Genomic DNA, 26,321 nt, shown 5'->3' with positions numbered 1-26,321 from the left:
CCCAGATAAAAATTTGGGCTTGGTTGTGTATGCTTGCAATCTCAGTGCTTGGAGTGTGGAGACAAGAAGATCCCTGGAGCTTTCATACACTTGACTGCCCAGTATATAAAAACCAGTGGGCTCCACCTCCACTGAGAGACCCTGTCTCAAAAATAAGGTAAACAGCAAAAGAGGAAGACACCCAGTGTTAACCTCCTGGCCTCTATACACATGCATACCTATGTATACACACATGCACAGACATATACATAAAAATGAAGCACATACATGTTTGAGCCTTGTCATAAAGGAAGTATCTGAATGTTTTTTCTTTGCCTCTCCTTTGGTCCAAAGGCAAGGGAATTAAACACCAATGCTAAGTCTAGTGGGACCTCTGAAAACACTCAGTTTATATGCAACCGAAAATGCTTACTAATGGCAACTTTCTATTGCATTGGAGAGGGTGTCTGCTCCCACAGCAGAGTGCTCTATATTCTCCACTGTTTTAGGAGACTTCCCAGCTCTTCCTTCCAGAAATCCCAAGAGCAAGTATAAGACTGGGGCCAAAATCCCCACCAAGCTGACACTGAAAAAGCAAATCCAGATTTGTGTCAATCACGTTGGAGCTTCAAAGTCTGAGCTATCTTTCAGAACCAGTAATTGCTTATGATGTGAGATGGCTCAGCAGGTAAAAGCACCACTGCCAAGCCTGAGTCAAATCCCCAAACTCTTGTGGTAAAAGGAGAAAACCAATTCACAAAAGTTATCCTCTGACCACTGCACACCCCACAAAATAAATTCAAGCAATTTATAACTTTTTTGTTTTGTTTTGTTTTTTGTTGGGAAAGGGTTTCTCTGTGTAGCTTTGCAGCCTGTCCTGGAACTCACTCTGTAGAACAGACTGCCATCGAACTCACAGAGATCTGCCTGCTTCTTCCTCCTGAGTGTTGGGATTAAAGGTGTGTGCCACCACCACCCAGCAATTTGTTTTGAAAATGATCAAAAACAGATCAAAAGCAAAACTAAGACTTTCTAATAATAACAAAATCAGTATGTATACTTCTATGCTCAATTTAAAATATTCAATTCTCGGGGCTGGAGAGATGGCTCAGTGGTTAAGAACACTGGTTGATCTTGCAGAGGACAGGGTTTCAATTCCCACCACCCTCAAGGTAGCGCACAATTGTCTATAACTCCAGTTCCAAGGGATCTGACACCCTCACACAGAAATATGTGCAGGCAAAGCACCAACATTCATGAAATGAAACTACATTAAAAAAATTAATTCTCACTGGGCAGTGATGGTGCACACCTTTAATCCCAACACTCGTGAGGCAGAGGTAGGTGGATCTTCGTGAGTTTGAGGCCAACCTGGTCTACAAGAGCTAGTTCCAGGAGAGGCTCCAAAGCTACAGCGAAACCCTGTCACAAAAAATAAATAAATAAATAAATAAATAAATAAATAAATAAATAAATTCTCGGTATTTTATTTAGCCAACAAATCTTTGAGAAATGACTTCATGTGAATGGCATTGTGCTTATAAAAAAGACTAAAAATAGCACTTAAGGAGAGGTCAGTAATGAGAGAGATGTTCGATGAACAACAATTTGCTTGTCCTGGGTATAAATAACTATGGCGCTACGCTGAAGCTCAAAGCATCTCAGAACATGGATGCAGGGGAATTTTAGGAAATGTTTCTCCAGGTATCTGGAGAGTCTGAGTCTTGAAATATGAATCAGTCAAAAAAGAGATGAAAATGATTAGATGGGCACAAAAGTACAAAAGAGGTGCTCTGTGTAGTTCAGCATTACCTAAGCACAGAGGTAAAACTGAAAGGTACTGTGAGGGTCAGAACATGGAGACCATACTTAGTGCTAAGAAACCGGGCTTCATTAAGTTCTAGGCAAGTAGAAGCCACTGAAGGGTTTAAATCAAATCTTTTCTTCTTCTTCTTCTTTCTTTCTTTTTGTTTTTTGTTTTACGAGACAGGAATTTACTGTATAGCCTTAGTTGTCCTGGAACTTGCACTGTAGACCAGGCTAGCCTAGAACTCTCCTCTGCCTCCTAAGTGCTGGGATTAAAGGCATGTGCCACCACTTGTCCACTGAAGGGTTTAAAATAAAGCAGCATTTGTTGTCAATTATAGTCTCTGTCTACCATCACATTTCCTATAATTAATGTCATTCCTATATCACTGAAGGGTCTAAAATAAAGGAATGACATTAACTATAGGGAGTGTGATGGTAGACAGAGACTGTAATTGAGAACAATAGTGTAGTCAGTAAAGGATAAGGGTCAGGTATCTTAACTTTTCCACCACTCATTAGCTGTACAACTTTGATATGGATAATCGTGCTGAACTTCAATTTTCTTATCATTAAAATTGTAGGAATAAGCATAGTAGGTATTTTCTCTTGATGAACAAAGCACATTTGTAATGTTCTCTCTTTAAAATGGAAAAGAAAGAAAATCTCTTTTAAAAAGAAAAATATCTTTAAAAAAGAAAAGAAAGAAAATCTGAGACAAAATTTACCAGTGCCTTGGAGAAGCAGGTACAAACATTGTTACCAACATGACAATAGGCAGGCAGACATTGTTACCAACATGAGAACTGAAATTGCCAGCTGCTTATACTGCAGTCTCCTTACCTTAGAGGTTGCACTATCCCAAATAGCCAAACCAAAGTAGTCTTCCTCCAACAGATTGAGGTGCTCACAAACTCGCTTAAGCAAATCCTGTCCCTTAGCATGTTTCTGTGAAGATACACAAACATTAGTTAAGGGTTCTTATTCCTGTATTCATCACCAATTTTTTTTCAAAAAATGTTCTTTTCCAATTTCCTTTTTTACCTTTGGTAATTAATACATTCTCAGTCTAAATAGAACATGATTTATAAAACCCCCCTCTTTCTGGATATGTCAGCTTATAAACAGAACATATTATTACAGCACTTCGGAAATAGCCACAATGCTAAGTAAAATCCCACCTCCCCTCTTTCTCCACCTCCATCAAAAAAAAAAATTTACACCCCCAAACCAGGGTCTCATTCTGTGATCCTCCTATCTTAGATTCTTTCTGTTTGTTTGTCTGTTTTGGTTTGGGTTTTTTGTTTGTTTGTTTGTTTGTTTGTTTGGCTTTTAAGACACAGTGCATAGCTCTAGCTGTCCTGAAACTCACAGAGATCTCTGCCTGCTTCTGCCTCCCCAAGTGCTGGGATTAAAGGTGTGTGCCACCACCACCTGGTTCTGCCTTCAATTCTAGGTGCTAGAACTACAGGCATGTCCTGCCACACCCAACTAAGCACATTCATTCATTCTCATTCTCTCATAATTTTTTTGTGCAGCATTTCCTGAGCCATGCTATGGGTCACTACCAGTTACCATGATCAACTAAATTACTAACTCAACCTGCCAAAACAGATGATAATTGTGGCTGTGGAAATTATTTTCAAAATAAGTATCAATAAGAATGAGCTATACCCAAACTTCCTAAAACCCCTTTCTGAGGAGTCAGAAATAGACAATCTACAGACACTAGATGTTATAGCAGTTACTCAGCAGTGTTAAAAATCATTTTCTTTACAAAGTCAAAACACTTCTAAAGCTGGCACTTAAACTCTTACAAGGAAGCATGCCATAATTTACAGGCTGTGAATTAAAGCTAAAACAACAACCTGGCTCCTCTATTTACCAGCTCGCCAGCTGTGTCATTCAATTAACACTAGCTCTTCAACCATAAAATAAGAATTTTTATATCCATTAACTAAAAAATCAGAAATGTGTTAATGCCTTTTGAGAAATATATATAAAAATACTTCAAAATTTACAAACTTTCCTTCCCAGTTCCAGGTATGAACTCAGAGCCTTTCGGGTGTCAGGAACATGCACTATATTGAGCTATGCCCTAGCTGCACAGATATTTTTAGTACATACAGCTGACACAGTCTCCTGTTAATGTATTATTTTTAATAACCATTAATAATTTGCATAATTGTTCATTTAGTGTTAACTTATTTATATAACATCATTAAATTTAACCTTTTTTTCTGATTTCACTCTAAATGAGAGTCAATAATTTGAGAATTCAGGTACAAGTCCCTAAACACTTTCATTCATAATTCCCAGCCAGAAGTTCTAGCAATCAAAAAGTTTATCACTAAAACTTATTTGTTGAAAACTTCTAGCTGTTTATTACCTCAATAACCCATATTAGAACAAATATTTATATTTTCTCATCATAGAAATAACATGTTTGAGTCAGGCATAATGGCACATGCCTGTAATCCTTGCACTTGGGTAACACAGGCAGGAGATTCAGGAATTCAAGATCATCCTAGGCTACATGACAAGACTAGCCTGACTACATGACTCTCCATCTCAACAACAACTACAAAATTAAAAATATAGTTGGACAGTGGTGGCACATGCCTTTAACCCCAGCACTCGGGAGGCAGAGGCAGGCGGATCTCTGTTAGTTCAAGGCCGGCCTGGACAAATAGAATTCTAGAACAGCCAGGGCTACACAGAGAACCCTGTCTCAAAAACAACAGTATTATATATAGAATACACACACACACACCACACACACACCACACACACACACACCACACATACACATTCTATACATAATACTTTAGAATGCTTGTGGTTGGATACATTTATAATTGCACAAAATCTGGTCAGTAATAATAAAACTCAAGCACATGAATGACATGTTTTGTCTATAAAAGCTACTAGTACTTGCAATAATTGTGCATATAGCAACCACAGCACAACTGGCAACTTCTGGCAAGTTAAAGCAATAGTTAACAGATGTTTCAGTTCATCCTGAAGGAACAAAGAAAGAAGCTGAAAACTGACATTTGTAAAATCCTGATTCAATTACTGATTCTTTCATAAAACATTAGAAATTTTATGATATGGCATTATATTTCAGTCTCCTTCTAACTGGGAAAAAAAGAAATGGCATTATATGATTTATTTTTCTATAGTCTATTTCATGGGACTAAAAATATATCAGATTGATTGAGGCTTAGATCTGGGGAAACAGAAATGTTAAACAGAAATTCTGTGTGTGTGTATGTGTGTTTGTGTATACATGAAACTGTGTATACCACATGTTTGCAGGTGCCTGAGGAGGCTGTAAGTGGGTGCCCAATCCCCAGAACAGGAGTTATAGACAGTTGTGAGTACTGGGAACCAAACTCAGTCCTCTGCAACTTCAAGAGCAGTAAGTGCTCTGAGCTATCTCTCTCCAGCCTCGTAACTACTATCTACGTTAATTATTTGCCCCCACCCCGTATGTGTATAACATGTATATATGTGTGTTTGAGTTCCATGGCATGCATGTGGAGCTCAGAAAACAACCTCAGGTGTCAGTCCCTTGCCTTGTACCTTATTTATTTGAAACATCTCTCATTTTGTCTCTGCCCATACCAGGCTACTTGCCCATGAACTTGAAGGAATTCTCCTGTCTCTGTACACTGTACACACCTCACTGCAGGAGGACAAGAATTACAGATTCTAATGCAGCCAGCTTTGTGTGGGTTCTAGGGATTTGAACTCACAACTGAATTGCAGGTGCTTTTACCCTGAGACATCTAGAGATTTCATTTCCAAACATAATTATGGGGATAGCTAGACCTAGTATCAGAAATTCAGCCTACCTTGGGAAATCTGGTCATAGAGAAGTATTACACACACACACACACACACACACACACACACATACACATCTTTTGAAAAAGAAAATGATTCTAAAATTATAAAAGTAACCACACGCTTAAGTCTCAAGACCTTGACAGATCCAGGGAGGAGAAAATAAGACTCCCATTTTCCCGCAACTTCATCTCCAGAAAGTCACCGTTAACATTTCTGCTTACGGAATGGTCCTCAGAGTGGGTCTTATCTTTACTAGCCCCACACCCCACACAAAGCGACTGTAGCTGACTCTGGGATTAAAACACACTCACCTCCACCACACACTCAAAAACTGTGTCGTCCAACAGAGAGACCTTGCAGTGCATGTCTCGGTGCCTTCTGACCGGCTTCTGCGAAGCCTCGGGTTCTCTCTCCGCTTTTGACTCGAGGTCCTCCTTCACGCCTGCCCTGGAGCACTCTTCAATCCCTTCTTCCCTCGGTTCAGACTCCGGATCCTCTCTGTGCTCTTCCTGAGCTGGCTGCACATCCACCACACCAAGTCAGTGAAAAGACATTCACAAAACAGGTTACACACTCCTAACTGTGAATAAAACGATTTGTCACAGGCTTTAAATTTTATAAACAGCTCAGAGAAGTTCTTGAAGCCTCGTATCCCTACATATCTGCATTAAGAAATGAATGTATCAGGCTAAAAATTGTGGCTCCGCCCCAACTCTTCCCTACCTTGCTACATCCAAACAAGGGTAAGGGAGGAGGGGAGACTGAAGCTGGCTCCTCCAGCAATCCGTAAGTCATCCCAATGCTACACAGGAAAGTCAGAGAATATTTCAGCATACATTTTCCTACATTTTTTGGTTATTATTATTAAAGACAGCTAACTACCCTCAAACCTGTAGTTCTGCCTCAGTCTACTAAGTGCTGGGATTAGAAGTCATACTGGATTATTTTCTTTCTCTCAACACAATAAATTCAATGAGTTTTAACTAAATTCTATGAATTCCTTTCTTCCAAAACAATACATGGTTGACATTTACTAAGAAAGAAAGAAAGAAAGAAAGAAAGAAAGAAAGAAAGAAAGAAAGAAAGAGAGAGAGAGAGAGAGAGAGAGAGAGAGAGGGAGGGAGAGAGGGAGGGAGGGAGGGAGGGAGGGCGGGAGGGAGGGAGGGAGGGAGGGAGGGAGGGGAAGGAAGGAAGGAAGGAAGGAAGGAAGGAAGGAAGGAAGGAAGAAAGAAAGAAAGAAAGAAAGAAAGAAAGAAAGAAAGAAAGAAAGAAAGAAAAAGAAATTGAGTTGCTTGCCTGCTGTATGAGATTCAGGAGGTGGCTGACAGGCTGGTATGTAGCCTTCACAACCATTTCAGCATCTTCAGAGAAGCCTTCATGAGCTGCGTGTGTCCTATCACACTGAGCTATTTCTTATATCAACACCCTGAATGTTGCTCTTTCCACTTCCATGTGTGTGGCCATCAGGCTGGCAGCAGCAAGCACTTACCCTCCGAGCCATCTCACTGGTCCACCATTTACAGTGTTTAACTCATCAAGGTACATCTATCCTAGAACCTGGTTTACACAATAGGTTTTCAATAATTATTCTTAATGAATAAATAAATATTTAAAACTAATAAGTGAGTGCTGGGTATGGGTGCAAGCCTTTAATTCCAGCAATAAGGAGGCAGAAGTAGGTGCAACTCCATGAGTTAGAGGCCAACCTGGTCTATATAACAAGTTCCAGGCTAGGCAAGCCTACATTGCGAGACCTTCTCTCAAAAAGGGAGTGGATCCGTCAGTAAAGTTTGCTGTGCAAGCACGAGGGCCTGGCACTCTTCTGTGTTTTGCAGTCCCTACTTTGATCCCATATGTCTCATTCATAACTATTGTGATGGTTTGAGAGAAAATGGCCCCAAAGGGAGAGACACTACTAGGAGATGCGGCTTTGTTGTAATGGGTGTGGCCTTGTTGGAGGAAGTGTGTCACTGTAGAGGCAGGCTTTGAGGATCTTATATATGCTCAAGATACCTCCCAGTGTCTTAGATCACTTCCTGTTGCCACCAAGCTACCTCTCCATCACCATGTCTGCTGGCATGCTACCATGTCTACCATGATAATGGACTGCACCTCTGAACAACTAAAGGGTTTCCTTTATAAGAGTTGCCAAGATCACGGTATTTTTCACAGCAATAGAAACCCTGAGACAACTATTATATAGTGAATCTTGGGGTTTTTTTTGTTCATGTGTGTATGATTCATGTATGTTATGTGTGTGTGAATGCACATTTAATTCTTGACTTCTACCTTGCCTCAGGCTGAGTCTCTCGTTTCTGCTACTGCACTATTCAATCTTAGCTGACTGACCCACAAGCTTCCAGGTGAGTTTCCTGTGTGGTGATACTTTGTGTTTTAACAAACAACGCTTGCCTGAAGATCAGAGTACAGAGTTAAGCCACTAGAGACCAGGGAGTGGTGGCACACACCTTTAATCCCAGGATTCAGGAGACAGAGGCAAAGGGATCTCTGTTAGTTCAATGCCACCCTGGGCTACACAAGATTGAATCTGTCTAAAAGAGAAACAGAGCTCACACAAAGGTGATCCCAGCATTTCGGATAACATGCCTTTAATCCCAGCACTAGGGAGTGATATGGATGGGCAGAGAGAGATGGGAAGAGGCAGGAGCTCAGAGCAGTCTGATGCAGTCAGTCTGAGAAGCCAGTCTGAGTTCAGGATCGCCCCTTGCGTCTGAGCCTTGGTAAAGGTAAGAATTCTAGTGGCTGGCTGCTCTGCTTCTCTGATCTTTCAGCTTTCACCCCAATAGCTGACTCTGATTATTAAGAACAATTAGAATTTATGCTACACTCCTGTCTCCACCCCTCATCTTTCCAAAGGAATGCTGGGATTACAGATTCGTGCTACCACATTCATCGTTTCATGAGGGTTTTAGGGATTTGAATTAGGTCACCAGGCTTGTGCAGCAAGCCTTCTTACTCAGTGAGTCTCCAACCCTGGGTTTTGTTTTTAATATTGTTTCACTAACAGCAAGTACCTATTATGATTTCATCCTAAAGTCAGCCTTTGACACTCTGAATACACAAGTAATATTTCCAGAAACACATGTAATAATTTTAAAAAATCCTAATGAAACTATATACCTCTTTAGACCTTTCACAGAAGCACATACAGGACTTAAAACAATCCAGATAATGTTCAAAAGCTACAGAAGTAAAATCTGAAAATAACTTTGTAAGCAACAAGGCTATAAACAAGTAAGATTCCCAGAAGACAGTTTGAATTATGCTAGTAGTGCTTTTACATATTTTTTTGGAGAAAACAACAACTTATGTTTAATTATACTGTGACAAAGTTAAAGCCCTGCATGAATAAACACGACAGAAGGAGCCAATGAGATGGCTTATCAGGAAGCAGCACGTGCTGCCAGGCCTGGCTACTTGAGTTTGATTCCTGAAGACCACACTGTGGAAAAAAAGAGACTGACTTCCCAGAGTTGTCCTCTGGTCTCCATATGTACTCTATAATACATGCATGTTTAAACATGCACATACACACATGCACAAATAAATAAATAAATGTGATAAAAATTAAAACCATTACACATAGGATGGAATTAACATTTCAGTGATATGCTCCCTAGCATAGAGTCCAAATAGGGCAGGCGTGACTCAGATTGATCACATATATTTTTCACAAAAGGGCCACACTGGCTGGTAACTAGCCCATCCCTAATTCCACCAAAATGAACTCAAAACCACCTCACTTCTTTCTTGCTCTCTCATTAAAACTCAAATTTGTTCTGTTGTTACAGCAAGATGATATATGGACTAGATAAACTCATCTAATAGTTTCCTTCATTTCTTTGATTTATAGAGCATATTTTTTTAAGTCAGGTTTCAACTGATTACATTAATTTCTTTAGAGCAGAAATTCTTTATGCTATTTATCACTATCAATGCCTAAGTCAACTGACTCATAAAAAATAATAGCAAATATTCTTCTATGAAAAGTGCAGATATAATGTATCTTCATTATACTCTCCCCCACAGGTGAACGCCTTACCTGTGTTTCTATACTGCTTAATGAATGAAGATCCAAAGATGGGTCTGTTTTGAGTTCAGGCTCAGGAGCTGCAATAGGGGCCTTTAAAATGATGTCTTCATCAAGACTGGTTCCAAAGTCTATCTCCTTTGGCCCTCCTTCACCTTTGTCTTTATCTGACTCTACTTCTCTGCCTTCTTCTTCAGAAACCTGAGACTTGGGCCTTTTGAGCAACGAGGAGAGCAGTCGTGACAGACCTCTGCCTTCTGACGTCCGTTCCTTGTTCTTGGTCAAGTCTTCATGCGTCGGAGTGTCCCCATTGGATGTTCTCAGCTTCGGCTCACACTGATTAGCACCCTCAGCAGCTGGTTGGGAAGCCTCTTCCAGCTGAGTTTCTTGTTGGCCTGAGTTTGTGGCTCCCTCACCTTCTTCCTTCTGTTGCTGGTGCTGAGAATCCTCAGCCTCAACCACTGAGCTCTTCTCTGTTGTCATGATGTCCCTATTAAAAGGAAGAGAAGGGGGACTTTTATAAGCAAAACACCTTGCTAAAGGCCAAACCCAAAAACCTCAAAAGACTAATATATTTGGATTTGATCACCAACAGACTTCCAATCCATTAAACAGAAGACCTTACATTAAAGCACAAAAACATTTTACCTATACATCCTGGATAAATTATTAATGCCTTAAGTTATAAAAGGCTAGCTTAAAATAGTATCTACCAAGGCCACGTAATGAAACACACCACAGTTAAATTCAAGGCTCAGAGCTGTACAGCAAATACGCCTTCATGCTTCCTAAAACAGGGCCTTATCTGGAGACTGTCCTTTCACAGGGTCAATCGAAAATGCAAGATTTGCAGGAATCCCATACTCCAGAGACAATTGGATTAGAGAGTTCCGCAAATCTCTCTTGTTTTTCTTCCTCATATTTCTTAGCATGAAGATTTCTCCATTAGGAGGAGCAAATGTAGAATTCTGATCATTTGCTAGCAGAGTTGACAACACCAAGAATAAGTATACAGCCAAAACAATCACACAAAAGATGCAACACCAAACGCCAATCTCAGAGGTATCTGATTTTAAGCTCTTCAAAACAACTTTCCTTCTGAGAAACATGATTTTGAATGCTCAGCAATTTTGAAAGTAGGAAGTGAAACCATTATAGTGGGGAGTGAGAAGTCAGAGAAATGCTACAGGGGAACTCTTAGGAAGCCAGTGTTGATTCACTTTAGGGGAGAAGGTTACAAGCCTCACATATTTGAGACTTGATGGTTTCTAGCCTTTTGATGTCACAGCTCCAGCACTGCGACTCAAGCCTCACGATAAGAATCAAAGGGCATTGCCACTGCTGTTCCAGTTCAGAGGTCAAGTCTCTGAGAGAGGCCTCTCAGGCACTCCAACTAAAGTGGCAGCCCTCATTCCCAAACACAGCCTCTCAGCCCTGCCACACTATAGCCTTGTTGACGCGCTTACCGCCCTTCTTCCATATAACCCTCTCTCCATCTAAAACACAGGATCTCATGAGAATAAGACCTTAGGTCTTTTTTTTTTTTTTAACAGATTCATTCTATCTTTAATCTCTGTATGTGTCAATATACATGTGTGTGTGCAGGTACCCAAGGTAGCCAGGGAGGCGGTCAGATCTCCTGGAGCGAGAATTACAGGCAGTTGTCAGTTGTAAGCCCTTCCAGTGTGGGTGCTGCACATCAAACTCAGGAGCTCTGCAAGTGAAGCAATACTCTGAACCACTGAACCACTATACAGCCCCTGAGTCTTTTTACCACTTGCACACCCAATGGATAGAACAGTACCTGCATAGACTAGCTACTAGGTGTTTGTGTGTGTGGTGTATGTATGCGAGGGTGTGTGTATGTGTATAAGGGAGGTCAGAGGTCAACTTTAGGTATCTTCATCAATCGTCCTCCACTTTATGTTTTTGAGACAGGGTCTCTCACTGAACCTGGAGTCCACTGATTTGGTTAAGCTGGCTGTTCAATGAGTTCCAGGGAGCTGACTAGCTCTGTCTCCTCAGTACCAAGGATTACAGGAATGTGACACTGAGCTCAGCTTTTTTCCTGGGTGCTGAGGCTCTGAACTATGATCCTTTTGCTTGTAGGGCAGCAGGCACTTTTCTGACAGACCCATCTTCACAGTTACTTAATAAAAGTTTAGGTTTTTTTTTTCTTTGTTTGCTAGTTTGTTTTTGTTGTTGCTGGTGTTTTTTGAGACAGGGTCTCACTGTGTGGCTTTGGCTGTCCTAGAACTCACTACATAGACCAGGCTGGCCTCAAACTCAGAGACCCTCTGCCTCCCAAGTGCTGGAATTAAAGTGTGTGCCTGGCTCATTTTTTTAATTGTGAATGTCAAAGGGCAATTTGTGGGAGTCAGCTCTCTCTTTCCAGCCATGGTTTCTGGATTAAACTCTAGTCAGATGCCTTTATCCACTGAGCCATTTCACTGGACAAGTAAATTTTTTTAATGACTTAATTTTATCTGAGTACATCTGATGTCTATAAACTTCACAAAGGCACCCTCTAAATTTATTCAAGCATATTCATTCATCCATCAAGCACTTAGTACAGGACCAAGGCTAAGCGCCAAAGATGCCACAGTAAACAAAACAAGGTCTCTGCCATAAAGAAGTTTACTCTCTCCATTCAACTTTGATACAATGGAAGAAGAATGCAACAGGAATCTTGTTATAGCAAGAGCCACATCTAGAATAACTGTACATATATGGAAGAGATCAAGGGAAAGGGGAAGCAGCTAATGCTTGCACTGGGTACTGTTTTCTGTGTCAGAGTCATGTTAGGGGTCTTACCTGCATTACCTCAAATCTTTCAATAACCCCATCCCCCAAAAAAGGCATGAATCATCTTATCTTGTAATTGAGGACATTTAAATTCAAGAAATACCCTGAATATGCTCTATCTCATAGGATCCTGGATGGTAGGTTGGGTCAGGAATGGCTAATACTTGATTGGGAAAGAGTAAACTTGCCCAAGCCAACACAGCTAGTAGGTTGTGCTACTACAAATGGTGCTGAAATAAATGAAGGAATAGCTATAAAAAGAAAGCCCTTAGAAGAACACTAACTCTATTTTTAAACATTAACAGTATTTTTAAAGTCATGGTATTTAAAGACATAAATCTATTCTCATTTACTAAGCCACTGAAATGACTGAGCTAATAAATACAAAATATGGTCTTTGTAAACACTGCACAAAGCATTGGCCAATCAACACTCAGATAGATTTATTTATTTATTTATTTATTTATTTATTTATTTATTTATTTATTATTGCTTGCTCCTGAGGCACACCTGTACTTTAAGAGAAATAAAATGGTATCAGGAACAGAAAACACATAGATCCCAAAGTACTTTTCCTTAAACTTCAGAGTAATTAAACAACACAGAAAGAAAACCTGGAGCCGGGTGGTGGTGGAGCATGCCTTTAATCCCAGCACTTGGGAGGCACAGGCAGGCGGATCTCAATGAGTTTGAGGTCAGCTTCGTCTACAGAGTGAGGTCCAGGACAGCCAGAGCTGTTACACAGAGAAACCCTGTCTTGAAGAAACCAACAAAGAAAGAAAGGAAGAAAGGAAGGAAGTTAGGGAGGGAGGGAGGGAGGAAGAGAGAGAGAGAGAGAGAGAGAGAGAGAGAGAGAGAGAGAGAGAGAGAGAGAGAGAGAGCTGGGATCTGGATGCTGACCTATGTTACTGTGCAAGATTAATGAAAGCAACATGATAGTCTCTTGCCAAAACTAAGCAAGGAAACTTGAGGATGACACGCTATTGTCCATGGGTTGCACACACATTTCCACATCTGCCTGACCAAAAGGGAACAGAAAGCATCTCTGTACTAAAATGTCCTGACGCAGAAGACTGTACACTAAGCTTCTCTCATACAGACCTTCAAAACACTGCAAACTTGGGAAAGTCTCAGCAGGCATGAAAACAACTTAGCCTCTGATAATCCTGAACTTTAGTGGACAGAGTATTTATTCTTGAGTTTTAGGGCTTTTTCTTCTTCTGGTTTTAAAGACAGAATCATCTTCTAACGATATCGCTATATCAGAAAGTACCAAGTAAGTACTTTAATTGTTACACGCACACAGACGGTAACAGTCCATGTGCTATCTGTGTGCTTGTTAAACTTCAGCCTGCACAGAATCAATTAGTGATCTTGTTAAAATACAGATTTGAGTTCAACCCACTTGGAATGTGGCCTGAGAGTCTATCTTCCTACCAAGTTTGATACCTGTGCTACTGGCCCTCTGAAAACACTTTAAATAGCAAAGCACAAACCCCACAAACAGTCACTGTAGGAAGGCACTTCAAAACGCCTAGCAAACAAACAGCAAAGAGCCACTTTCAGAAGGTGGAAAATGTACGGTGGGAAAGCTTTACTCAACAAATGCTTGCTAAGCTAATACAAGAAGCAAACAAAGCCCATGTTATTAAGCATGCAAGCAGAACCATTCACATTCTTTAGAACTCAAAATCAGGCCTTGGAATTTTTCCAATCACAGAAGCATGACACTGCCACATTCCCCATGCAGACATGACAGTTACCCAGACTCAGCATTCTGGATATCTCTCCCCTTTCATAAAATCTCCTTACCATTAGGACACAATGATTAAGACATGCAAAGAATTACAGAATAACAATGATCAATAAAGAATCAATATACTTTGCCACAAAATTGAACATATTATTTTAAAAAAAGAATGGGGTATGGTAGCCCACACTTTTAATTCCAGCACTCAGGAGACAGAGGTAGGTCAGACAGTTTGAGGTCAGCCTGATCTACAAAGTTCTAGGATTGCAAGGGCTACACACAGAAACCCTGTCTCTAAAAACAAACAAACAAACAAAAAATTAAACATGTAAGCAAATAATTTGGTTTTGGCCTTTTGAGACAAAGTCTCATATAACCCAGGCTATCCTCAAACTGTGTAGGTAGCCAAGGTTGACCTTGAACTCCTTCCTGATCCTCTGGCCTCTATCTCCTGAGTACTGGGACTAACAGTGCCAGCACGCCACCAGTTCAGCTCAATAAATAATTATTTTTCAGTAGCTCAAACTTGTCCTGGCAAATCAGTGACACGCGCAATCAGGTTCTTCAGGTTACAGACCACAGGCTGGATGGTGAAGGGAGGATACAGTCAGCAGCAGAACCAGGACTCCCTCTGCAGACTCACTGCTGAATGATTCTATTATACAAATCCTGGAGGAAAGTATCTATTTACTTCATGTCACAAAGAGCTCTTTTGATTGTTGTAAAGGAAAAAAAAAATCCGTACAATATTGAAGACAAAGTGATGAGCCCCCATTCAAACTCAATCTTAATCCTGCAAATCCTGAGAAGTATACAGCATCTGGAATCAAAGATGCACTTGTCCCAACAGTGTGAGTCTGTTATCTTCAGGGAAATCAGATCGTTATGGCCCCATACTAAGCTGGTTGAGAAGGCCAAATGAGGACTTCCATCTTTTTTTTTAAATCTTTCTTAAATTAATACAGTTGGTATTCCATTAATGCTTTGTAGGTAGAAAACTTTATGAGAACAATACCATTGGTGGCATTTATAAAAGCTTTCCTTGCTGTCCACATTAATTATCTCCTTACTCTTCAGATAGCTCACAGAGTTACCTACCCATGGTTACTGAGTACTAATCAGGTGTGAGGTTTTGGCTTGGGTCTGTCTCTACTACACAATTCTAAGGTAGGTAAGAAATGCATGAATAACTAAAACTAAAAGGTAAAACACTGTTTAATCTGACAAGGTGTTCTCAGTGGAATCAGGACTACAAAGTAACAGAGAACACTCTAAAGTAAGAGCTCACAACTCAAGTGACCAAGAAAAGCGACACTAGGAAGGTGGCTTTTAAGTTAAGGATGAATCTAGACGTCAGTAGAAAAAAAACCTGAGGTGCATGAACAAACAGAATTCCAGACAGAGGAATTAGTGAGAATAGTATAAGTCCTTAGGATCCAGCAAGATCCACAGGCTGGCTGGAATAAGATCACAATAGGGAAGTAGGAAGAAGTACAGTTAGAAGAGAGCTATCATTTAAGATTAGATTTCAATTGAAATAATAGCAGTAGCAAGCATTTATTATCTACTTGATGACACACATTATTCTTAATGTTCACCATGCTATCTTATCACCACCCTGTAGACATCCTCATTTCCCAGATAAACAGCCTCTTCAAAACCTTAAAAAAATGCTTCAGCTCTCTCTCTTTCTTTCTCTCTCTCTCCCCATCCCTCTCTCCTTTAATAAATGCTTAGCTTTATGCCAAAAACATGCTTCAATTCAAAGTCAACCTGTACTTTAATAAAAGATTTTAATAAACCAGGGAGTGGCAACTCTATTGTAAATTCTCAGGCTAGTAATTGTCTGTAAAAACATGGCTGCTTGGATGTTTCTGCCCCAGGGCGGTAGGTACTACGTTAAATGAACACATCATTTCTTGTGCCTCCAGTCTGAAGACCCACACATGTGTACAAATTTCCCTTTCTATAAAAACAGGGACCCAGTGCGGAAAGACTTGGCTATGCTGAACAGTTTGTCCTGAAAACAGGGGAGTCTCTGAAGGTCTCTGGACGGGTACGTGAACAAAGTAGAGCCCAAGAGACACTCCACACACAGCTGTGTAAATTCAGGTTATCAGCAGATGCCCACAATGGGAATCCCTAGGGAAGCTGAAACTAATACTGGGTAGAGAATGTGCGAAGCTTGAAACCAGTCTTAAAAATCACCGCTGCTCTTATCTCCCCAGCTTTAGTTCAGTGCTAATCTTCAACACAAGCACTTGCAGGTCCTATCCTAAACGCATTTTGTAATGTATTTCCCTTGGCCCACACTGATAATGACTTAGGACACAGCATGTTGAGCACAGTGGCACAGGCCTGTAATCTCAGCACATGGGAGGCTGAGGCAGGAGAACCTGAGTTCAAGTTCAGCCTGGGATACACGGTGAAAGAGCCTGTCTCAAATCAAACCCCAAACAAACAAAAGACACACAGCAATGGAACCAAACTAGAAGAGGGAGGTCTCACAACTCTCTGAAAGCACAACGGCACTTAATTCCCTGTTTTTCCTAGCTTAGTAAGCGATTAGTCAAACCATATGCCTAAGGGCCACCCCATAGTTTTCTTGTCCTCCCCTGCCCCTTCTGTTACTTGCATGGAGTCACTTGGGACACAGAGAGAGGTGGTTCATCCCCACTTCCACCATGTTTGTCAAGTCTACACTTCTAGCTCATTCTACAGCCCCTTACAGGATCTTGCCCACCTCACCATCTCCAATATGACAACAGTTCATAAGAAAAGTATCTGAAGTCTTGATGAACAGGACACAAGAGAAATACAATTCTAAGACAGAGCCCTTTAGCTACATTTCTAAGGCTGTAGAGACAGAGAACTTATTTGACAATTCACTATGTATTTTACGAATGTTACAATGTTACAGGCACGGGGTAACTAGAAGGCAGCACCTCTGGAAAGAGCCTCCATTCACAGCAATTATGCCGTGACTTAAAACTCCCATTCGGTTTTGGTGGTTCAAAGAGAATGCATTTACCAAAGAAAAGACAAAATAGCAGAATTTAAAGGTGACACAGAAGTAATTCCTCCTGGAAGAATTCACTAGTTCCTGGAAATTATAAAGACAGTTTTTATTTACATAAAAACAAAAAATCCTAATAACACCTTCTAATAATTAAGTGGTCTGCTTAGGAACTTGGTTTATTGTAACCATCTGTTGTTAGCCATGGGAGATGGGATCTAGGATTCTCTAATGATAACCAAAATCTGCAAATGTTCAAGTCTCTCATGATTCCTATACATGTCCTCCTAATGTTTTACATTATTATTGTTAGTGGGCAAGGGGCATGTGCTCAAAATGTATGTGAGTGAAGGTCAGAGGACAACTTTGAGAAGTTGGGTTCTCTCCTTCCACTGTGGACTCTGGGACTGTGGGTCTGTGGAGCTTGAGCTGTCAGGCGTGCAAGGCAAGTGCTTTGCACACTCACCAGACCTCCTACACGTGTTAAATCACCTATAGTTAGCTCACAGAACCTCACATAATGCGATGTTAACAGCTGCTGTGCTATACTGTTTGGAGTAATGAGGAAAAAAGTTTAGTACAGGCGCTATTTTTCCAGTTTTCGGAGATGCTTGAACTGTAAAACTAGCAGACACAGAGACTAGACTATCACCAAAAACATTCAGTCAGTAGATGAATGTGCATGTGTCATAGAGGCCAGAGAAAGGATTCTGCCAAGTGGGACTTCACCTACATTAACAGAACTCAAGACTTTCTTCTAGGGCCAACATTTTACAAACAGAAAGGTAGGAAAGGAAACAAAAGGGCCATTAGAGTAGTAAAACAAATGGGGTATTTTAGAAGTTTACTTTGTAAAGTCAGAGTTACCAATTAGATTAGAATTAAGAAAAAACAAAAACGCACCACAGTGGTAGCACACACCTTTAATCCCAGCACTCCAGAGGCAGATGGATATCTGTGAGTTCAAGGCCAGACTGGTCCACAGAGTGAGTTCCAGGACTGGCTCCATAGCTACTCAGAAACCTTGTCTCCAAAACCAAACAGACAACACACCTCCCCTCCACAAAAAAAAAAAAAAAAAAAAAAAAAAAAAAAAAAAAAAAAAAAAAAAGCAAAGGATAAAGGCCTTTTCTCAGAAAATGCAATCCTGGAACAGTCTTTCAGACAGAAAAAAAAAAAAAAGTTCAAACATTGAAGTTTTAAGAATATGCTAGGAAACAGCCTGTTTCCCAGTAAAATCAATTCTCCCCAAACCACAGGAAAGTGTCTTTCCTTTATAATTCAATTTAAGTGCACTAAACAGCACTTCTGGAAAAATGAGAGGCACATCAATGTGATTTTCAAAATTAAAAAGGTAACCCTCCCTCCTTCCTCTTGAAATTATTTTGGGTTTAAAAGACTCTCTAAGACTTATCTGCCATACTGCATGAATCAGGGATGATACACAGCATGAACAGGCTGTTTTCAACAACTTGATTTTAATTTAAGTCATTTCTATGGTGACTAATACCGTTGGATCAACTCATTCAAAGATAGTTTTTAAATAAACAGATTCTTACTCATCTCCTTCTAAGAACAAAAAACCAAAGTCCTATATTTCTCTGTAGAACTCGAGCTTGTACTTAAAAAATATCTAGGTACATATTAGATGTATTAACACTCTGGCTTTCTGAGAAGCATATCTCCAGGCTGTCAACCGAGGAAGAATTGAGACAGCACCCAAACAGCCAAAGCCATTTTCATAGAATGACTTTGCATTTTTTAAGTCTCAAAATGTGTTATTTTAGCCATTGTTGGTGGAAATCTTTATAATTAGGTTCTTCTTTTTGGATTTTTTAAATCTATAGAACATAATTAAACTTTATTGATTTAGTCATCACTATGGGCTTCAACTACTATGCAGAACTGATGTCCTAAAGAGAGAACGAGGTTCTCGGAGTGGCTGGTGCGCTTCCAGTCTTGAAGTCTGCCTTTAAGAGTTCTTTTTGTTCGCTAGCCGTCAGCTCACACTGCTGCTATCAAGGACACCTGTCAACAGCAGCTTGCAACATCTCCTGTTCTGACACACTAATCTACCATTAACCGAGAAGTCAAATAGCCAGCCATGTTAAAATTGTGTCCAAATTAAGAGAAAGTCCTAAGAACAGAAAGACTGAGTCACATTTCTGGAAAGCCTCCAGAGCATGAATTTTTATGAAAATTGATTTAGTTCTTCAAATACTTCATAGTCCACACTGAGGTTTCCATTATAAGGTGACTAGCTGAGGCTATCAGATAAGTGACCTTTGGGAAAACCACATCAATACAACGGCCAGTCTCTTTCTTTCCAGAGTATTCTAGCTTGATTCTCTCTTGTGATAAACACCACAACCAAAAGCAACTTGGGGGTGTAAAGGGCTTCTTATATCATATAGGTTACAGTCCACTCATGGAGGGAAGCCAAGACAGGAATTCAGGGCAGGAGCTGGAAGCAGAACTGAAGTGGACTGTGGAGGGATTGCTGCAGGGATTGCTGCATTCTGGCTTGCTCAGCCAGTTTACTCACACATGCCAGGACCACCTGGCGAGGGCTAACACCACCCACAGTGGGCTGAGTCCTCCCGCTCCAATTACTAATCAGAAAAACTCCCCCACAGGCCAGCTGGCAGGAGGCAGTTCTTCAGGTGAGGCTCCTCCTGCCTGGGTGGTTCTTAGTTTGTGTCAAGTTGACAAAAACAAATGAGCAAACAGAGATAGTAAATCTTTTTTTTTTTAAATGTGCATTGGTGTTTTGTCTGCATGTATGTCTGTGTGAGGGTGTTAGATCTTGGAATTAGAGGTAGTTGCGAGCTGCCATGTGGGTCTTGGGAACTGAACCCAAGTCCTCTGGAAGATCAGTCAGGGAAGATCAGTCAGTGCTCTTGACCGCTGAGCCATCTCTCCAGCCCCAACAATAGGTCTTTAATGCTGTTATTTCTAGAAGATGGCTGCATCCATATAAACTCTTCGGCAAAACATGAACAAAGCACAGCAATAATTTATCCTGAAAGACCCAACACAGAAGGAAAACCACCCAGAAGGGTCTTTGTTTGTTTATTGGTTGGTTTCTTTTTTTTTGGAGACAGCTTCTCTCTAAATAGCCCTGGATGTACTGGAACTAGCTCTGTAGACCAGGCTGGCCTCGAACTCACATTGATCACTGGGATCAAAAGCATATGCCACCACTGCCTGGCATAAAATTCTTAATAACATAACATTTAAAAAAATCAAGATAAATAACAGCCTAATTTCTAGTTACAAAGAGATTTTAGCAGAGACTATAGAACTTTTTACTCTCTTATATAATTGTAAAAGAAAACACATGGGTGTACTTTTTTAATTCCAGCACTCAGGAGGCAGAGGCAGAGGTACGAAGATCTCTTAAGTTCAAGGCCAACCTGGTCTACAGAGAGAATTCCAGGACAGCCAAAGCTACACAGAGAAACCCCATCTTGAAAAGTTGAAAGAAAAGAAAACAAAAACGAAAGTGCTACTTTTGTGAACTTGATTCTGACAAAGAATACTCATCCTAAAAATATTTTTAAATTTCTAAACTCGAGAAAGTCCTCAAAGTTTGCTACACTGGTAAAGTTTACTTTAACCAGATCACTAGCTGATGCTTAGATGTGATGTGGTAACAGTACAAGGTAAAGCAGAAACCTGCACGGGATCGAGGATTGTTTCAGAAGCAACTCTGGTGATTGGAAAAGACGTAGCAGCTATCTCTCACACGCTCAACATAAGCATACTGCAGACTGCCACTAGATACAATGCAGGAGGAGTCCTGAGACAGTAAAATGGTGGGATATTTCAAGTAACTCGCTATTTGTTAAACTCATCCAATAAAATTACCAAGTAAATTTGATGATTACTTTCCTTCTTTAAAAGGTTCATTTGTTGGACATAGTAGCTCATGCTCATAATGCTAACATTTAGGAAGCTGAGACCGGAAGATTAACATGAGTTCAAAGAAACCTAAGCTATAGAGTGGGATTTTGTCTCAAAAAACTCACAAAGGGGAGGAGGCTCTATTATCACAGACTGAGTTCTAAGCAATAAGTGGATGCACAGAATTCCCAGGAAGAGCTAGCTTGCTATGCTAGGCAAATCATTGAGCTCTGGGCTCCTGTAAGACACCTCATCTCAATATAAGACAGTGTCAACCTCTGGTCTCCACAAACATCCACGTCTACCTGAACACACACAAATATGTAACATTCACAAAAAAGACGTTTATAAAAAAAGAAAAGACGAAATAGTGAAGAGGCTCAGTGACTTAAAGCACTTGCTGCATTTGCAGAGGGCCCAGGTTCAGTACCCAGCACCCACATGGTTGGCTCACAGCCCTCTGTGACTAAGTTTCAGGGGATCCGATGTCTTCTTCTGACCTCTGCACATGGTACGCATATAGATGTAAGTGCAGGAAAAATATTATGTTTTTCAAGACAGGGTTTCTTTGTGTAGCCCTGGCTGTTCTGGAACTTATTCTGTAGTCCAGGCTGGCCTTGAACTCAGAGATCCACCTGACTCTAACTCCCAAGTGCATCATGACCACAAGGCAAAAATAAGTGTTTTTAAAAGGAAAAAATAGCCTACTCTGCAAGTAAATTCCAGGATAGCCAGGGCTCTGTAGAGAAACCCTGTCTCAAAATAAACAACAACAACAACAACAAAAAAAAAAAAACAAAAAGAAAAACAGTCTGCTAAAAATGGCAACGTGGGGAAGGAAAGCAGGACAGGATGGAGTGAGGGAGGGGAGAGGAAAAAGAGAAAGGAAGGTCAAATTCATACTACATCTTAAAGGAAAAACAGAACATTGGCATAGGTCAGAGACAAAATTACCTGTTCCCTTTCAAACCTAGCAATATAAAGAGGAATCTGCAACCAAAGAATTCACGCCAATATAATTAACCTTAAATTAAAATATAGTGTTAGTCTTAGAAAAACTGTACTTCAAAGTTCAGAAATTGCAAAATTTTATCTCAGATTCACTACTATACTACAAGCTCTTAGGAAAGGTATAATTAGTAGGATTGAGTCATAATTCAAAACCATCTTGAGAAAGAACGAACCAAAACCAGTAAGGCAGAATTCAAAAGAAACCCAAAGTTTATATACTGAAGCTATAGAACGCTTTTTAAATTTTAATTACCACATAATTTGTTAAATTTACTGTGTGGCAGCAGAAGGACATTAATATGCCATCCCACACAGAAGCAAAACACTTGACACTTAAGTTCTTGCCAATCATCTTCTCTTGCCCTCCAGGAACAAAGATGTTGTCAGAGCAGAGTGAGGAGCATCCCCTCCAATGGATGTTGTCAGAGCAGAGTGAGGAGCATCCCCTCCAATGGATGTTGTCAGAGCAGAGTGAGGAGCATCCCCTCCAATGGATGTTGTCAGAGCAGAGTGAGGAGCATCCCCTCCAATGGCAGCGGCACTCGGCTCCACAGGGATGTGGTTCTTGGTCATCTGCCTGGAACCTGAGTCCACAGAGAAGCAGGCTAGCTATTCCTGCCTGACCTCCAGGCCACACCTCATTTACATGTGCTCTGAAAACATGAGGTTTTTACTTCAATTCTGCCAAGATCGTGAGCCACACTCGACACTCAGAAACCCTGGCGCCTCATTCCACACCTAGCCGTCTTGCCTTCTTTCCATTTTACAGTTTCCAGACTAACGCATTATTCTCTAAACCAAATCTCAGCAGGAAATACGTTTCAAATTTTTTCTTTTAAAATAATTATAAAATGCCATTTTAGGTTACTCAGTGGTTTTTATGTCTGTTTTTTGCAAAAAAAAAAATTGAAGATATTTTATTTATTATTTATATAGAGTTCTGACTGCATGTATGCCTCTACATCAGAAAAGGGCACCAGATCTCATTACAGATGGGTAGGTGAGTCACCGTGTGGTTGTTGGGAACTAAACTCAAGACCTCAGGAAGAGTAGCCAGTCAGTGCTCTTAACATCTGAGCTGTCTCACCAGGACTGCAAAAATTCTTTAAATAATAAAGTAATACTCTTATTTTGTTTTTGAAGACAGGATTTCTCTGTGTAGCCCTGCCCTGGCTGTCCTTGAACTCTAGAGATTTGCCTGCCTCTGTCTCCTAAATGCTGGGATTAAAGGCGTGTGTCACTACCACCCAGCATAAAGTAATATCCTTATGAGTGGCCAATGAGAATAACAATATCAATAAAGGTTTTCTTCTCCTGAGTAAGAACCTGAGTACTTTCCTTTTCTTTCCTTTGAGAAAAAGGGAAATTAAAGTTCTATCATAATTAAAGGAAATATTTTAAATACATTCACTAATTCAAACAAACTCATGCACTAGTTCAAAGAACATTTATTGAACATATCTGAATATCCAAGACATCCTGGTGAGAGTCAAAACTGCTAAACAATAAGATCCCAGCTTCCACCCTCAACAGTCTATTTAAAAAGAGAGGCTAGAATAATTAATTATGTAATAATTTGTTCAGAAAGAGAATACTTGAGTCAATAATTTAAAAAAGAGCTTTAAACTGGGCATGGTGGCTTATGCCTTTAATCTCAGCATTTGGAAGGCAGATTTGACAGGTGCGTCTCTGAGTTCAAGGACAGCCCGATCTACACATTGAGTTCCAGGACTGCTAGGGCTATGTTTCAAAAAAACAAAAATAAATAAACAAAATAATTTTGAGCGGCCTGGAAAGATGGCTTCATGACGAGAACTATGTTCTGTTCGTGCAGGGAACCTACACAAGGCAGCTCACAACCTCCTGCAGCTCCTCAGATGTGACAACCCTTTGCTGCCACTGCAGAACCCCACTCACGTGCACAAGCCCATACACACACAACTAAAAACAAAACAAGATCTTAAAAGAATCTGAAGAGACAACCTGAGTTAAATCTTAAACAAAGAGGTGGGCTGGGTGAGAAACACGGGGCAGGGCAGGTAGAGAGAGGTTTCCCACCCGCACAGGAAACAAAGCCTATAACCACAACAAGAAAATACAGGATGGTGGGAAATGGAGACAGAGCAAGTTCAAGGCTAAGTGAGAATAGATTATGGATGGCTGTCTTTTGGAATGGTCAAGGATTTATATTTTACGCTCTGTAAAACAGTGGGTCATGAAAAGCTTGAAATACGGAAACATCACAGCAAACTCAGCATTGAGACTTTTTCTCCCTGAACAGGTATAGGAAATGGAAGGAAACAGACACTGAATTTCTCAGTGGAACCCATGAAAGATCATTAGAGGTTGAACCAGGGTCAGCGGGCCAGAGGAAAGAAATTAAAAAGAAAAATAACTGTACTGGTTAATACTGACTGTCATCCTGATTGGATTGAGAGGACCGAGGAAATTGGTAAAGCATACTCTGGTGGGTCTGCGAGGATGAGTCCGGGCAGGAATAACGAAAGGAGAGAAGAAGCTCTACTCTGAATGTAGATGGCACCACCCCATAGGCAGGGGTGCAGATGGGATAAAAGAGAGGAGGGGGAAAGCCAGCTACCACAGAAATTCTCTCTCTCCCTCCTCTCCTCCACCATCCTGCTTCCTGGCTGCAGCGACACAGCAGGTCTGCTCTGCCATGCCCTCTCTGCCACACGGGCCTGAAAGCTCTAAAAAAATAATGAATAAAATGAAATAAATCTTTTCTGCCTTTACAGACCTAAGTTCGTCAGTTTCTCCTAAACTGGGAACTTGGGGACATTAAACTTCTCTAAACTTCTGTCTTTTCATTTGGGAAAACAGTATCATACTTTAGAGGATCGCTGTCATGATTAAATGAGCTATCATTCTAAGAGGAAAATAAGATTAAGTTTTACAGACTATATTAACAAATGACAAATATATGTTTTAGTTAGTAAATTCATTCTGCCTCACTAAAGCATACTTGCTTCTCATTTTCTATATTTAACAGAGTATTGGCAAAAATATACTTTCTCTTTAAAATATGCTGCTTTGGGATTCAGATTTGTAGTACAGTTTGGACAGATTAGATATAAAAATTTAAAGATTCAGTACCAGATAAAAAGTAAAGTAGTAGAAGATTTTTGTATTTTGTGTCAATCAGGGTGGCCTTGAATTCACGGAATCTGCCTGCTTCTGTCTCCCAAATGCTGGGATTAACGGCATAAACCGCCATGTCCAGCCCTTATTCTCTTCTGATGAAAATACAAAAACAGAATCTAATAATCTGCCTTTGATTGTTTATGTTCCATAAAAGCCTTCATTTTAAAATATTTTCACATTTTATTGGGGTTAGAGAAATGGTTCAGCAGTTGAGCATGCTTGCTATCCTTGTAGAGGACCTGAGTTCAGATCCCAGAACCCACACTGGGCACATCAAAACTGCTTGTAACTCTAATTCCTGCAGATCAGATGTCTTCTTTTGGAGTCTGTGGGCACCGGCACTCATGTGCACATGAACACACACACACACACACACACACACACACATATACGAGAGGGGGGGGGTATAAATAACAAAATAAATATAAAAAATATTTTTATATCATTATTTTTTAACTTTATTTAACTTTATTTCATGCGCATTGATTGGTACAACAATGTCAGATTCTCTGGAACTGGAGTTACAGACAGCTGCGAGCTGCCATGTGGATGCTGGGAATTGAACCTGGGTCCTCTGGAAGAGCAGTCAGTGCTCTTAACCACTGAGCCATCTCGCCAGCCCTTTTCATATCATTATTATTACTAATAACAATGCATTGGCATTTCCTCTTTACATATTTCTAGCAGAATTTAAAATGTGATACATTGGACTGGAGAAATAGCTCTGGTCTTCCAGAGGTCCTGGGTTCAATTCCCAGCACCCACATGGTGGCACACAACCATCTGTAATAGGATCTGATTCTCTCTCCTAGTGTGCATGAAGACAGGTCACTCATATACATAAAATAAATAAATATGGGGAAAATGTGATACATTTAGTGACAGAATTGCTGACACAATATCAGAATATCTACATGCAAAGGAGTCTAGATCTGGGGCTAGAGAGATGACTCAGTGGTTAAGAGCATTGGTTGCTCTTC

At 40.4% G+C, this 26,321-nt stretch overlaps 1 protein-coding gene across 11 annotated transcripts in view; it reads right to left on the bottom strand.

Moving 5' to 3' along the window:
* Epb41 (erythrocyte membrane protein band 4.1) overlaps window positions 1-26,321 on the bottom strand; it is a 152,563-nt gene that overhangs the window by 71,426 nt on the left and 54,816 nt on the right. For 10 of the 11 annotated variants that reach the window (XM_038333430.1, XM_038333432.1, XM_038333435.1 and 7 more), the window contains exons 1-3: window positions 9,704-10,181; window positions 5,952-6,158; window positions 2,629-2,733 (exon numbers count right to left, since the gene is read on the bottom strand). In XM_038333430.1, coding sequence (XP_038189358.1) covers window positions 2,629-2,733; window positions 5,952-6,158; window positions 9,704-10,174 — 783 coding nt within the window. In that variant the 5' untranslated portion in view covers window positions 10,175-10,181. Of the gene's footprint in view, window positions 1-2,628; window positions 2,734-5,951; window positions 6,159-9,703; window positions 10,182-26,321 lie in introns of those variants that run through there. The other variant, XM_038333436.1, reaches the window with a different exon arrangement.

Source organism: Arvicola amphibius, chromosome 6 (genome assembly GCF_903992535.2).
Source record: "Arvicola amphibius chromosome 6, mArvAmp1.2, whole genome shotgun sequence".
NCBI classification, from domain to species: Eukaryota; Metazoa; Chordata; class Mammalia; order Rodentia; family Cricetidae; genus Arvicola; species Arvicola amphibius.
Note: the sequence above shows the minus strand (reverse complement) of the source record. Positions and strands in the feature narration are given on the sequence as shown.